Source organism: Lytechinus variegatus, chromosome 14 (assembly GCF_018143015.1).
Source record: "Lytechinus variegatus isolate NC3 chromosome 14, Lvar_3.0, whole genome shotgun sequence".
NCBI classification, from domain to species: Eukaryota; Metazoa; Echinodermata; class Echinoidea; order Temnopleuroida; family Toxopneustidae; genus Lytechinus; species Lytechinus variegatus.
This window is the reverse complement of record NC_054753.1, coordinates 30,888,921-30,902,195: the sequence shown is the minus strand read 5'-3', so window position 1 is coordinate 30,902,195 and position 13,275 is coordinate 30,888,921. Positions and strand designations below refer to the sequence as shown.

At 35.1% G+C, this 13,275-nt stretch overlaps 1 protein-coding gene across 2 annotated transcripts in view; it reads right to left on the bottom strand.

The window, feature by feature from the left end:
* Positions 1 to 13,275, bottom strand: part of LOC121428005 (rap1 GTPase-activating protein 1-like) — a 56,523-nt gene that overhangs the window by 24,544 nt on the left and 18,704 nt on the right. For both annotated transcript variants that reach the window (XM_041624579.1, XM_041624580.1), the window contains exon 3: positions 3,730 to 3,777. In XM_041624579.1, coding sequence (XP_041480513.1) covers positions 3,730 to 3,777 — 48 coding nt within the window. The remainder of the gene's footprint in view (positions 1 to 3,729; positions 3,778 to 13,275) is intronic.

The window sequence follows — 13,275 nt, the reverse complement described above, 5'->3', positions numbered from 1 at the left end:
GGCAAGTTGAAAACAGCCATTTCATTTATTTTAATTCAAACCACCTATATGTAGTTGGTACAAAAAAAATGTTAAAACGACTGTTTTCGTCTCGCCGTAGAGCAAATGTGACCAAGGTATTAGTCAAGGGGTAACAGCAGAGTGAAAACATTTAACCCACATAAACTCAGCGTGACTATAATATATTTTCAATGGCAAATTTTAGTATGAAACAGTAATATCCTTTACTCATTTTTCGTATAAAAAGTTGAGCTTACTATTCAATACATTTGAAATTTTACGTATTTTCTATGTTGGCCTGTGAGGACCAACCTAAAGAGATACTCTCCATACACTAAATTCCCAAGGAGAGTCTAAACACCTATATCTCATACTTCTCCTTTATCTTTGTTTAGAATGACTGGAAGCAGATCGCCGCTGACATTGAAGGCTTTGGAATCTTAATGGAGATGATGACAAAACTGCATCATCTTATCTAGTCACTATCGGAAGATGAGTAAGAGAAGTATGATGGGATATTTAGAATGCCATCTTTGATTATTTACTCATCAATATGAACAAGATGTCAAGTGTGAGTTTGTGAAAGCAGAGACAAGCGATGATGAGTAGGTCAATATCTAATGCTACTACAGACACACCAATGAAACTGACCCCAAACCAAGCAATGGTATGTCATTGGTAATAATGTAATTGATTTGGTCGGTCTAGAGGGGTTGGTTTCACCAGTGAGACTATAAGTAGCATGAAAGATAGAGAGATAGAATGTAGATGATACAATCAGAGACATACAAGACCTACATTATACATTCAGGTTATGCTGTGTTAGGTCGTGCTCAGGTGCTGCATCAGTATCAGGTGTCTCAGAAAAAAAGGAAAAGTTGTTCCTAATTCAATTGCCTCAAAATATTGATAATTTTGTTTTCTACTTCACCAAATTTCCCTTGCTCTATTACAAGAGGCTTCAACCAATGAAGCAAGTAGAATTGAAATATTTTGAAAGCCAATAACTAGTAATCCTCAAAACAATGTTACATTTTTTGTGGAACACCTTGTAACACACCATTTCATGCAGTACTTCCTTTCCAAGATTCTAATAAATTTAAGTTATAAATGTACATCATAGCACAACATTAACTGGCATCTTATCAATGACAGAGAAAATTAAAAAGGATTTGACAGATTGATGATATGAAAAATGAAACCACAAGACAATATGAAATTTAAGTTCAGAAAGAGAGAGAGGGGTAGAGAAATAGAGGCGTACATAGACAAATTATGATACCATACAGATCCCATACTTTGAAACACCTAAAAGAACGTACGCTCTAGACCATGACCACGTATTTTAGTTCCGTGTCTTTATATGGACTAGCAAGTCTGTCGGCACGTATTGAAGAAGAAGAATGATTAATACTGAACATTGCACAATAAATAACACCCACGATTTTGGTCCAAATTGTGCGCAATTCTCCACTGTTGCCAATAGCAACCGTTCATTAATTGCATTCAAATGACTAGAGGTGAAATTTTTCTTTCAATGTCTCCTGAGTCTTCCAGAAAATTTATTGTCCAAATATCACCAGGCGAAATGTGGGGGAATAAAGCACTCTATTTATAGCTGCTAACACACATCAGTGGCTTACAAGAAACTATAGAATGATTGAAACAGGAATGGTGAAGACAAAAATAATCACTGATGAACTTTCCCCAAATAGCGATAGTCTCTGTTTTTACAAGCTCCTTGGTTTTTATAAAATCTGACTCTTCAATGAAAGTGGTGACTGAATTATTATTAGAAAATATGAGGCAAACTTGATACAACATGGTTAAAGTAAGGTAAAGGTAGAATGAGTATTTTTTAAAGAACTATTTTAAACAGCACGGTAGCAAAATAAAGTGAGAGTAAATAAAAAGCAAGAAAAATTGAAAAGAACTGCTGGTGATAGGAAAAACAAGAAAAATGGAAGAGGGTGAAAAATATAATAAAGTAAGAAAGTGAAAGATCAAGAGAGGAGAGGGGCAAGCAACGAGACTGACCTAGCGGACAAATAATACGCCCAGGGTGATCATAACATCCTTACTTTTCTATAAAATAGATTTAGATGATTTAATTTGATTTCGGTTCCCCCTGAAGGGTTGGGTCCCGCGTGATTCACAGTGCAAATTTGTATCGCCTCCGCTGAAAGACAACTTGGCAAATTAATTAATTAGTTCTGGTCTGCTGAAATTCATTACCATGTAATTTGGTGCGATCACCTTCAGGCAACAATAATTCCATCTTTCATTGTGAGTTGAGTAATGAAGAGGATAAAGGGTTTTAATGGTCAGCTGTTGAATGCTTGAGACTCAATTTTATAAATTGGCTTGAGAACTTGGAGGTTTGATCAGACCTATGATGTATACACTCAATGATGTAACAGAATAACATAGCAAACATAATCAAAACATTTCCTGGAAATTAGTGATAGAATTTTATAGGAATTACAACTAGTTTATCTCAGTTAAACCTGTTATATTAAAATATTTTGTATGAAAACATTACAATGCCAATCATGTTTATAATTATCTTTTCTTACTTCTCAAAGAATTATCTTGAATAGAGGAGTGAAATATGCTGGAATTTAATACCAATCTTTATTCTCTTAACAAAAACAAAACAAATAGAAAATGAATACTTAAAATTTGACATTTTATCATTTCAAGGGGTTGAATAAAGTTATAAAGAACAGGAATGCTCTGTTATATTGATTATATTTGACTTTAATTTAGCCATTATACAAAAATACACTTGTACAAAAGCTTGAAATGTTGAGAATTGATGTAATTTCTAACAAAGGATACATTACATACTTTCACCAACATGAACACAAATTTTTAACCCTTTGAATTTTTTTATAAAGATTTTTGAACATTTTGTTCAATTGTTTCTGTCAGGATGAAATTACTTGTAAACATGCTAAGCCTTTGGAGTGGATACTGACTGATGTTTGAGAGCTGGCTTGTCTGCGCCTAAATACCAATGACTTCTTATTTTAAGAGGATTATTTTGACAAGTTAGTAGCATGGCACCTGCTATCATGTTGACATCATGTTGAACATGGGTGGATTTAAGGGTGTGTTTATGCTTCCATTGCGAGGACAGAATCAGCGATTTCAAACGTCGATTCAAAACGCCGATCGTAAACATGGTTCTGGGAGTGCTGTTTATGCTCAACTTTTCAGAGCAAATCATGATCTCAAGCTGGCTTCGCCTCGTAAAGCGAGGTCAAATTGGGCGCGCCTTTTTTCGAAAGTTTTTTTTCCGATTGTTGTTATTACGTGGAGATAAGCATGGAGCAATATGACTGTATTGCCCGCGGATTTTCATCTCACCGGAAGCATGTACCAAATGACGTCATTTAAACACGTTTACGATCGTGGTTCTGTTTATGCTTCCCCAGAAAGCCTGATTCTGGTCAAACGACGTTTACAAACGCACCTTTTTGTGAGTTTATGATCGGCGCTTTGAAACAGCGTTTAAATGACAGTAAGCATGGACGCAACCATGTTTTGGACTAACCACGTTTGGAAACGCTGATTCTGGCCTGAAAAGTGGAAGCATAAACATGGCCTTAGAAGCACATATAGGAAGGTCTTAGTTTTGTAGACACCCGAGAGATTGGGAATAGGAAAAGAGTGAGTGAGGAGGGGGTAAAAGAAAAATGAACAAAAGAAATACAAATTCCTTACCTGTATCTTTTCGAGGAACTCAAAGAAATCTAATTCTGCATCATTTTTCTGAAAAATAAAATGAAAATTATACAATTACTTTTGATATCAGCATTTTATGCAAAATACAATCTAATGTCTAGAGTGAGTCTATGAAAATTTTGATGCTTTTTATAAGTAAAAGGATAAAGAATACATAGTTTAATACAAGATTGAATTACATATTTATCCAAGGTTGCAAGAATGTTTGTGATAAGAAAGTCGGGCCTACAAATACAATGGGTGGCAGGAGAAAATGTTTTATTTCAATACCATATCTGACCAATGTTGCTAGTTCATTATTACAAGAAACTGATCTAGTTATGGCAGATATCAACATGCAGAATAAATTATCAGGTACTTGAGGTATGGATAATGAAAAAACAGGTATTATGCCTTCAATAAAATTCATGAAGCAAATATTATGCAATTGGATTAAAGGCATTTTTACAAGGTAGGAGACAGGCACCAAAACAAAGACATTCATTGAGAGAAATTAAAAAAAAATGCCTGACTTCAGGAATCTTGTATATGATTGCACTCTCTTGACCAACAGAGTCAGGATGTAAACAGAGAATACTTCATTACATTTTGTTCTTGAATGATGATTACTTGCACATGAGTAAAACCAAGAAATCTCAAAAATCTCGAGAATAATTCACCAAGTAGCGGGTCAAGCTTCTCAATACTGCACCCATTCACACAATGAAATTTATTGAATTACAAAATAATACTGCTTTACTACTACCAGCATATGTTTTCTTAATGAGACTAATTAACTTGATAGTGCAGTGCATACCATTATTATCTCTTTCTCAAGACGTTGTTTGTTGGTATAAACTTCTTATATTTTTTCTTTGATCTTTTTCCTAGTGTAAACAGGTTGCGTATCAATGGTTTATTCATAGGCTATGGATAATGAGTGGTCAAGTTAAAAAAAAAACACTAGTCGACTGGTCTTCTGGAAAGCTGGCTGGCGTCAGGTCTTGAAAGCCAAACAGGCAGCATGCTAGTCTGGTATTTTCCAGTAATGATTATGATGCTCCAAACACTTATGCTTTTCACACTGCATTCATTTCCTTGAACCCATTCTATTTTTTTACAATGTCTTTCTTAACCCCATTCTATTTGCTGAGCCGGGGTTGACGCCTAAACCCCAGACTATTCAAAGGTCATGAACATTGACGATTTGGCCACACAGCGTGTGATTAACATGCAATTTCGACTTCTGTGATAGGCTATTAATGCTTAGCGCCACTTTTACTTAGACCGGTTTCGTTTCACACTGCATCTCTTAGCACCGAAATTACCCTGCCTTTTAGCAGGGCCAGATATAGTACCGTAAATCATCCTTGCTAGAACCGAGGTATGCTAAGCTTAACCCCAGGATATTGATGGGGCTAAGTACCACCCCCCTGAGCCCCACCTATTTTCCAGAGTTAAGGAAAAAAATGTGCAGTGTGAAAAGCATATTAGCATTTGGTGCAATCAAAATTGCAGATAATGAAGAAGTGGATTTTCTCTTTAAAGGACAAGTCCACCCCAACAAAAACTTGATTTGAATGAAAAGAGAAAAATTCAACAAGCATAACACTGAAAATTTCATAAAAATCGGATGTAAAATAAGAAAGTTATGGCATTTTTAAGTTTTGCTTATTTTCAACAAAATAGTTATATGAACGAGCAAGTTACATCCAAATTAGAGAGTTGATGACATCACTCACTCACTATTTATTTATTTTTTATTATATGAAATATGAAATATTTTTATTTTCTTGTCATTGTCATGTGAAATGAAGTTTCATTCCTCCCTGAACACATGGAATTCCATTATTTAACATTTTGTGCTTCAGGCAAGGAGGTGCTAATCGTCAAATTCGTAAAAATTGACATATTGTATGATTCAAACAATAAAAAACAAAAGAAATAGTGAGTGAGTGACATCATCAACTCTCTCATTTGGATTTAACTGGCTCGTTCATATAACTATTTTGTTGAAAATAAGCGAAATTTTGAAAAGTCATAACTTTCTTATTTTACATCCGATTTTGATGAAATTTTCAGCATTGTGCTTGTCTGATTTTTCTCTATTGATTCAAATCAACATTTTTCTGAGGTGGACTTGACCTTTAAACATAATCTGAAATGAAATTTGATGTGCCCAAGCTTCACTTCCTAGAAGAGAGTTAGGCCTACACAACAGTGACATGTTTCTTATTTCTTAATTAAGGACATCATCAACACCATTCATTTACTTTTCAAGCACATGTTTCCATAATTTCATTCAATGAAGAAAGGAATGTTGGCTCTTATCTGCTCCTGGCTCATCAAAAAGCCACAATGTCTGGAGGTCTACTTAAAAATGCTAATTTTCAAGACATGGTCCCAACGTTATCTAACTAAAAACAAACTTATCAATGAAGTCTGACTAACTCCCTCTTCCCTGAAACCATCATGGCCGATGATTTCAAACTGTTATTTACACAGAAGATAATTATATATGAGTACATAGCATCATCCGTCATCCCATGTCACCCACCCCCTCTCCCCACCAGCCAATGAAAAAAGGGGCGATATATATTCTGATATATATCCATTTTTCCTTATAATACAACAGTATTGTATTACTGATTTTAAAGGTCCATCTGCACAGTATTACCTCCAAGAAGGATTGCATACTAAGACCAGAACTTCCTTGCACCCCCACAATTGTTAAAACACACCATATAAGATCTGAACTTTCAGACTACAAGATAGGGATGGAAATTATGTTCTGAAGCTAAATTACAATATAATGCCTATAGTCTGTGCCTGCAGACTCGTTCTTGGTTTTGAGAAGCCACTGAATATACTGTATAAGCCTAGATGAAAAATTCAACAGTCAAGAAGTTAGTACAAACTAATACTAGGTCTATGAATGCTGCAAGATTTTAAAATACATGTCAGGCGATCATGCTATACCTTCAGGAAAGCAAGGGAGATATTATAGAACGGGTTGAGTTAGGATGACGTTTTTTATGTTTTTTTTATTTTTGGAATGACATAACAATGCACCTGTCTCGTTGCATAATCCAATGAAAGCAACTTTTGCTACTTTTTTTGGAAGCCCCATGATATGGTAGACAGTGAAGTCATAGACAGGCATCTTCTTATGATGTTTCATTCTGGCTTCCACATCGTAAAAATAAAATCTTCTGCACTGAAAATGGTTGTTATTTGAAAGTTATGTAACTCAACAATGAACCTGCTGTCAAACAGGAAACGGACTGTGTTCTTAGGAAGTGATGATGAAAGAGAGAGGAGGGGGAGAAGGACAGGAGAGAAAGAATGAGAATGTGGATAGAAAGAGACAGAGTGAGAAGAACAAGAGGGGAGGGAGTCACAGAGGGCGGTGCTGCACCATCCCATGTTTGTCCAATCTCAAGATTTTAGCCCGATCGGCTCTCTTCGCGATTAATCTCGAGATTCAAGAAACCCTGTCTCCACCATCGCAAAAAGAGCGATTCTTGCTTGAGCGAGGCATCAATGCATTATGGTCCCATACCATGAAAAAATAATCCTGAGTGCGTCTGCACCTACGAATTAGCGCGATAATTCATAAAATAGCACGCTATTATGCAAATAATCCCAAGCTGACTTGGGATTGCAATCTCGAGATTAATCCTACGAACTAGCGCGATACTTGCGTCTCCATTGCAAATAATCTTGAGATTGTTCAGATTGGGATAATTTGCCAGATCAGAAATAACTCGCTTATTCAAAAACTCGGGATGGTGCAGAGGGCCCTAATGAGAGAGAGTGGGAGATGGGGGGGGGGGTAGGCTTCCATCATCTCAAGGACAATGAGATGGAAAAAGTCCAATTAACAATTGGCCAGTATCATCTGTGATATAACATAATCAAAAACATTCACCATCCAGACTCCATAATAAAGCACACACTATCTGATGAAGATAACCTGGCTCTAGTCTAACCCAGACAAACATTTGATATTACTCAAAGTTATTTGGTCCAACAAGGAAAGTGGCCTAGTTCCATGGTCCTATCATACCATAGATCTACAATGAATACCATTTCCATGTCCAATATGCTACCATCTAACAAAAGTGTATTACATCAAATGAAAATATCATTCTAAAGAAATTTGTGATATTTGGTAAATTTGTGTACAGGGGAATAAATTACTAATCATGGCTAATGTTGAATAGTTTTCAACTTTTTACTGGACAGGCCTCCACTGTATGCATGCATGATCTTGGGCAGAATAAAACTTTTTTGTACCCTTTCCCAAGTTCCCAACAAAAGGTAAGCCAGTCCTGGGCAAACAAAACAGAATTTGGTTGACCTGGCCAAAAATCATCAATTTGACTCTTTTACATCAAGATTTTGTGTTCTAACAGGGTCTTGAAAGATTTTAATATGGATCAGAGTTATCATCAGAGATCATTTTATAAAATAGGCCTACTTTGATTTGCAAAGGTCTTCACTTCAATTGGCCCTAGTCAAACCTATGACGTAGGATAAAAGCCAAATAAATGATGCAAGAACGGGTAAAGGCCTAATAGCTACCTGCCAAATGTAATCAAATCATGTTAGAAAACTTAAAATTGGTTTTCAAAAGTATGGGGGTTTGATAATTATTTCACAATAATACATGATATGAGCCAGACAATGTCAATTTGCTCCAACTGATAATGTCTGACATACTCTACCTGATGAATTCTATGTGCTAAATCCTGCGGTTCCCACAAATTACTGCTAATTAAGGATTGACCACAGGCTTGGTTGAGGCTAAGCATGTGCTTCATAAATAGTAATGATTGGTTTCTGTAAACCAATGCTACAACAATGGTCCCCTAAAAATGTATTTTCCCCTAAATTGCTATTTTCATAAACCAAAATTGTTAGAAGTTTGAAAAATATGACTTTTGTATGGCTTCTATAGCCTTCTAAGCCAATAGTGAAGATGTCAGTGTGATTAAGATCAAGGGAATACAAGTGATCATTTTTAAATAAACATTCAATAATGAATAATTATAAGGCTTATCATAATATAGCACTCTGTATGAACGTGATAGTGAAATGAAAAAAAAATCAGGGTACAATATTTAAAATGATTGATGTTTGAAAGGGAAAAAAAATTGATTTTTTTGGTATGGCTTTCATTTCAAAGAATCTTGTGACCTAATGACTCTACCAGGTTTCTCTTCAGAGATCTACCCCCCAGTCTTACAAGTGAATGTGATTGATCCAATCAATCTAAATGATGGAAAGTACGCAGATATATTCTTCTTATTTTAAGGTTGGGCACCATTATCCATTTGCAACAAGAATGTTGATGTAGATGGACAAAAACATTGTGTGAGTATTTCTTAAAGGGGAAGTTCACCCTGAAGAAAACTTTGTTGTAAAAATAGCAGAAAAAATAGTAAAAAATATTGGTGAAGGTTTGAGGAAAATCCGTTAAAGAGTAAGAAAGTTATTAGAGTTCAAAATTTTGGATTTGTGACGTCATAAACGAGCAGCTGCCCCATGTGTTATGTAATATAAAATGTATGAATTTCAAATTTTGTATGGTTCCTGATGACTTAATTTTGTTTTCTTTTTATGATCGGGTGTGAAACGATTTGTCTATTGATATACAAAAGTTACAGTGAAAACCATTTTCAATTTTCTGAGAAAATGACATTTCATTGTTTTTTTACCATTCGCTATGTAGAAATGCTGCTCGCATATGACGTCACAAATCAAATAATTGAAATTCTAATAACTTTTTAATTATTTGATGAATTTTTCTCAAACCTTCGGCAATATTTTTTATGCTATTTTTACAATAAACTTTTTATCAGGGTGAACTTCCCCTTTAAGGATATGATTGGAAAGGGCATTTGCATTCTATACAATGGTATCACTGCTCCCTTTTTCTAGATTCAATCACACTTGGACACACTTACCATATGGCTATTCATATTATGATCTGCTTCATAGCTTATAATGACAAATATCCTTGACCGGAATTCTTAATTTTCCTGAAAATCTCTCTAAAAAAAAAAACATGGCCTGACTACCTAACATCCTCTAATACATTTCCTTTCATCATCTCATATATAACCTCACTGAGAAACAACACAGATCTAAGAAAAAACAATGAAATAAGATTATCACATTTCTGAAAGAAAACTGAATAGGTCTAAAATCTTAGATATTTTTTATTGTCTCAATGGCTTCAATAATTTAGTATTTCCAACTAAATAAATAAACATCTGAAAACCTAATATGATTATGAAATTTCTGAATGAAAATTAGAACAGCCAAAATCTTCCAAATTTCAAAACTATTGGATCTATCAACTACCAGATGATCCCCAAATTATTTCTGACTGAATGAATTATATATGTCCTGTAGGTATATTGTTCTTTTTAAACTAAGACTTTAATAATATATCAAACTTAGGACAGAATAAAGCACTTTCATACATCCCTTCAAATATTCAACTCAGTTTGAAGTATTTTTATTTTAAGGATTTCTCAGTATCTTTCTAATCAGTTTCTTTGTTGGACGTCAGGAAGTCAACATTTGGACTCATCAATCACTACTGAGTCGAGATAAGGGAGATTTTCTTTAAGAGGGAATATTTCCAGGACAAAATAATTACATTTTTACTTCAAATTGAGCATGATTTTAAAAATCCTCTTAAAGCTCCTCACACACAGTGTCTAAGTAGATGATTGTCTCTGATGAAATGACTAAGGGTGTGTTCAATGTCAGTTTCAAAATTTAAACAACATGAAACGTGATTGAAAACGTGGTTACAAAACGCAGATATAATGAGAAACAAAGGGTGTGTTCTATGTCCACTATTCCCAGTCGTAAAAGTAAAAAACATCTTTCAAATCACGATTCGGGAGGAAAATATTAACGTTGAAAAAGATGCGTTTGTAAACCTGATCAGCACTAATTTACAACCTTGAGCATCGCCAATCCGACATTGAACACAATTGCGTGTTCAACGTCTTTGAATTTGCTCTCGTCGTGGAAGCCTACACAAACAGGTGCTAGAACTGACCTTATTTGTGATGGGTCAAACTGAGCACTAAAGCTGCGCTAATTATTTAAAGCGGGAAATTTTAAAATGATCAACATATAAAAGGCTTTATATTTTTGACACTGAACGGTGCACCGCTGATCATGTTTGTGTTCAGTGTTTTGGGATTGAGTTTTCAATCATGATTCATGTTGCTGTTTAAATTTGAAAATCAACATTGAACACACCCTGATTTAATTCTTGATTTTGTCTGGGTTTTAGTGAATGGAGATAATGGAAGTCTGATCAAGTCTCCATCTCATCCAAACAGTTCAAAACAAAATAGATCAGACTGGTAAATGCTCCACATCCTGTGCCTAAAACTCAGCAATTTACGTCTCTCAAGTCACATTACAAGGCTCATTTATACTGCTAAATGCTACAAATTATATGAATGTCACATACGGTTTTCAGGATGTGTTATTTGAACATGATGATATAATATTCGCTATTCATGTGTATACGCAGTAGCCTACTATGCAAAGCAACTTCAGACAAAAGCGGTCATCAATCTCGCGGTCAACAATCTCTCGAGTTCTAACTTTCAGTGCAAAATGCTCCCATTTTAACTATTTGTCTGTCTATATGGCTAATGACACAATCAGTCTGAAATTGATTCAAATTCAAACTGTCAGATGAATAAGACAATGAATTCATCATCAAGCTGGCAAATCACCTCACACTTAAATCAACAATACAAGCAAAACGAACAGAGATGCTATTGGCCTATAAAGTATTAGATTCAGTATATACTTTACTTAGGCCTACTTGGTTCATTCTTAAAACAAATTCTAGCTTATTTCTGTATTTCAAATTGATAATCATTTTATTACACCAAACTCAGCTATCTAATATCATGATCTAAGCATTCTCAAGACGACAAGTGTTTTCTCTGAATTATTCATATCCCCTAACAACCTAGAAACAAAATAATTCATTTTTACATTTGCGTATACTTATTTTTTCAAAATCTGAAATTTGTCACATGAGTACAATTGTACCCAAACCAGATGATCACTTCTAGTTTTCATAACTAACAGAAAGCCTATATCTTAGAGATATTCATAAAGTTTCTGATTACCTCCTTATCAATTGACCTTACATTTCAAAACCATTCAACTCTAATCATGTAAGTTTATTACTTCCTCTATACAGAGCCAGCATGAATTATCAATTTGATCACCTGTTTTCAAATTGCACAGGTGAACAATGTGGGCCAGCTAAATAGGGTCGTCTGCACAAGCCCGAGTTTAGCTATTTCTGATTCGGCAAATTATGCCAATCTGAACAATCTTGTGATTTGCAATGGAGACGCAATTATCGCGCTAATTCGCTGGATTAATCTCGAGATTGTAATCCCAAGTCAACTTGGGTTTATTTGCAAAATAGCGCACTATTTAATGGATTTTCCCGCTAATTTGCAAAGTGCAGACGCACTCAGGATTATTTATTCATGGCGTCAGACCATAATGCATTGTTGCCTTGTTCGAGCTTGAATCGCTCTTCTTGCCATGGTGGAGACGGGGTTTCTTGAATCTCGAGATAAATCGTGAAAAGGGCTCATAGGGCTAAAATCTTGAGATTGAGCAAACTCTGGCTGGTGCAGCACCGCCTCGTGAGAGCTTGCATTGGGGTTACAATTGTGAGACTGTTGAGTTGGTTTGGAACAGTGAATCAGTTCATTTTTCATAAGTCAGAATGAATAAATTAACTTGTAGGACTACAATCATTAAATTATTCTTGCTCATTTGATTGTAAAACCATGAAGCTTCCATTTGAAGTTGGTTGATACAATATATTCTTAATGCACAGGTTCATATCAAACCAATGAAAAAGAAAAACATGTATAGAAAGTAATAAACATTCCATACCTTGCTAAATCTAGCTAAAAAGAAACCAGATGAAATGCATAGGCCTACTGGTATACATGTACAAACTAGTTGCAAAATGAGAAAATATGGGGTGGGGGGCTGACAAAAATGATCCCACCCTCCAAAAGTGCAAATATACTGGTATGGTTGTAGCCACATAGTAAAGGGGAACAAAATTTCTCTGCTTTTTACCAAGCCAGCATGTGAAGCAAAGCCTTGGAAACTCAAGCATCCAACCAAATGGCTTGACGTTAAAACCTTGGAAATCTCTCTTGAATACCCCTCCATGATCTTGAAAAGTCATATGAATTCTTGAGTTGTCATTCTTTGAACATGTCAAATCCTAAACACTAACATGGTTGTTCTTCTATCTACTTTATTGCTCAATAAATGACTGAATAGCAGATGGGAGAGAAGGGGAGCAATAAACTCATGCAGAGATTGAAGTCCTCCACTGTGTCTGGTGTGATGGTGCTATCAGCATCATATGCTTCCAACTCCCTACAATCCTTTACCCTGTAGAACATTACAGGATTAATTACACCAACAATAACCAAGTAAGTCTTTTTTTTC